Below are 205 nucleotides of genomic sequence, written 5' to 3'. Positions count from 1 at the left end.
CCTCCCGGCGATGCTGGCGCTCCAGCGCTTCCTCGCCTGCTTCCCGCTCCTGTGCGTTTGCAGCCTGGGTGAGTGCCGAGACCTCGCCGGGGTTTCTTCGGGAGCGTGGGGCGCGACCTGGGGGGATTTCAGAGTATTCTCCTCCGCCATCCACACCGAGGAGCCAAAAGGGACCGGTACCTCTGATCCCACGACGTCGGCGACG

General features: G+C 66.8%; 1 protein-coding gene across 5 annotated transcripts in view; it reads left to right on the top strand.

Moving 5' to 3' along the window:
* Window positions 1-6: 6 nt before the first annotated feature.
* Window positions 7-205, top strand: part of Ptprz1 (protein tyrosine phosphatase receptor type Z1) — a 173,123-nt gene continuing 172,924 nt past the window's right edge. For all 5 annotated transcript variants that reach the window (XM_010635346.1, XM_010635345.1, XM_033758096.1 and 2 more), the window contains exon 1: window positions 7-68. In XM_010635346.1, coding sequence (XP_010633648.1) covers window positions 11-68 — 58 coding nt within the window. In that variant the 5' untranslated portion in view covers window positions 7-10. The remainder of the gene's footprint in view (window positions 69-205) is intronic.

Source organism: Fukomys damarensis, unplaced genomic scaffold (assembly GCF_012274545.1).
Source record: "Fukomys damarensis isolate Sample0158 unplaced genomic scaffold, DMR_v1.0_HiC HiC_scaffold_4, whole genome shotgun sequence".
In the NCBI taxonomy this organism is placed as follows: domain Eukaryota; kingdom Metazoa; phylum Chordata; class Mammalia; order Rodentia; family Bathyergidae; genus Fukomys; species Fukomys damarensis.
Note: the sequence above shows the minus strand (reverse complement) of the source record. Positions and strands in the feature narration are given on the sequence as shown.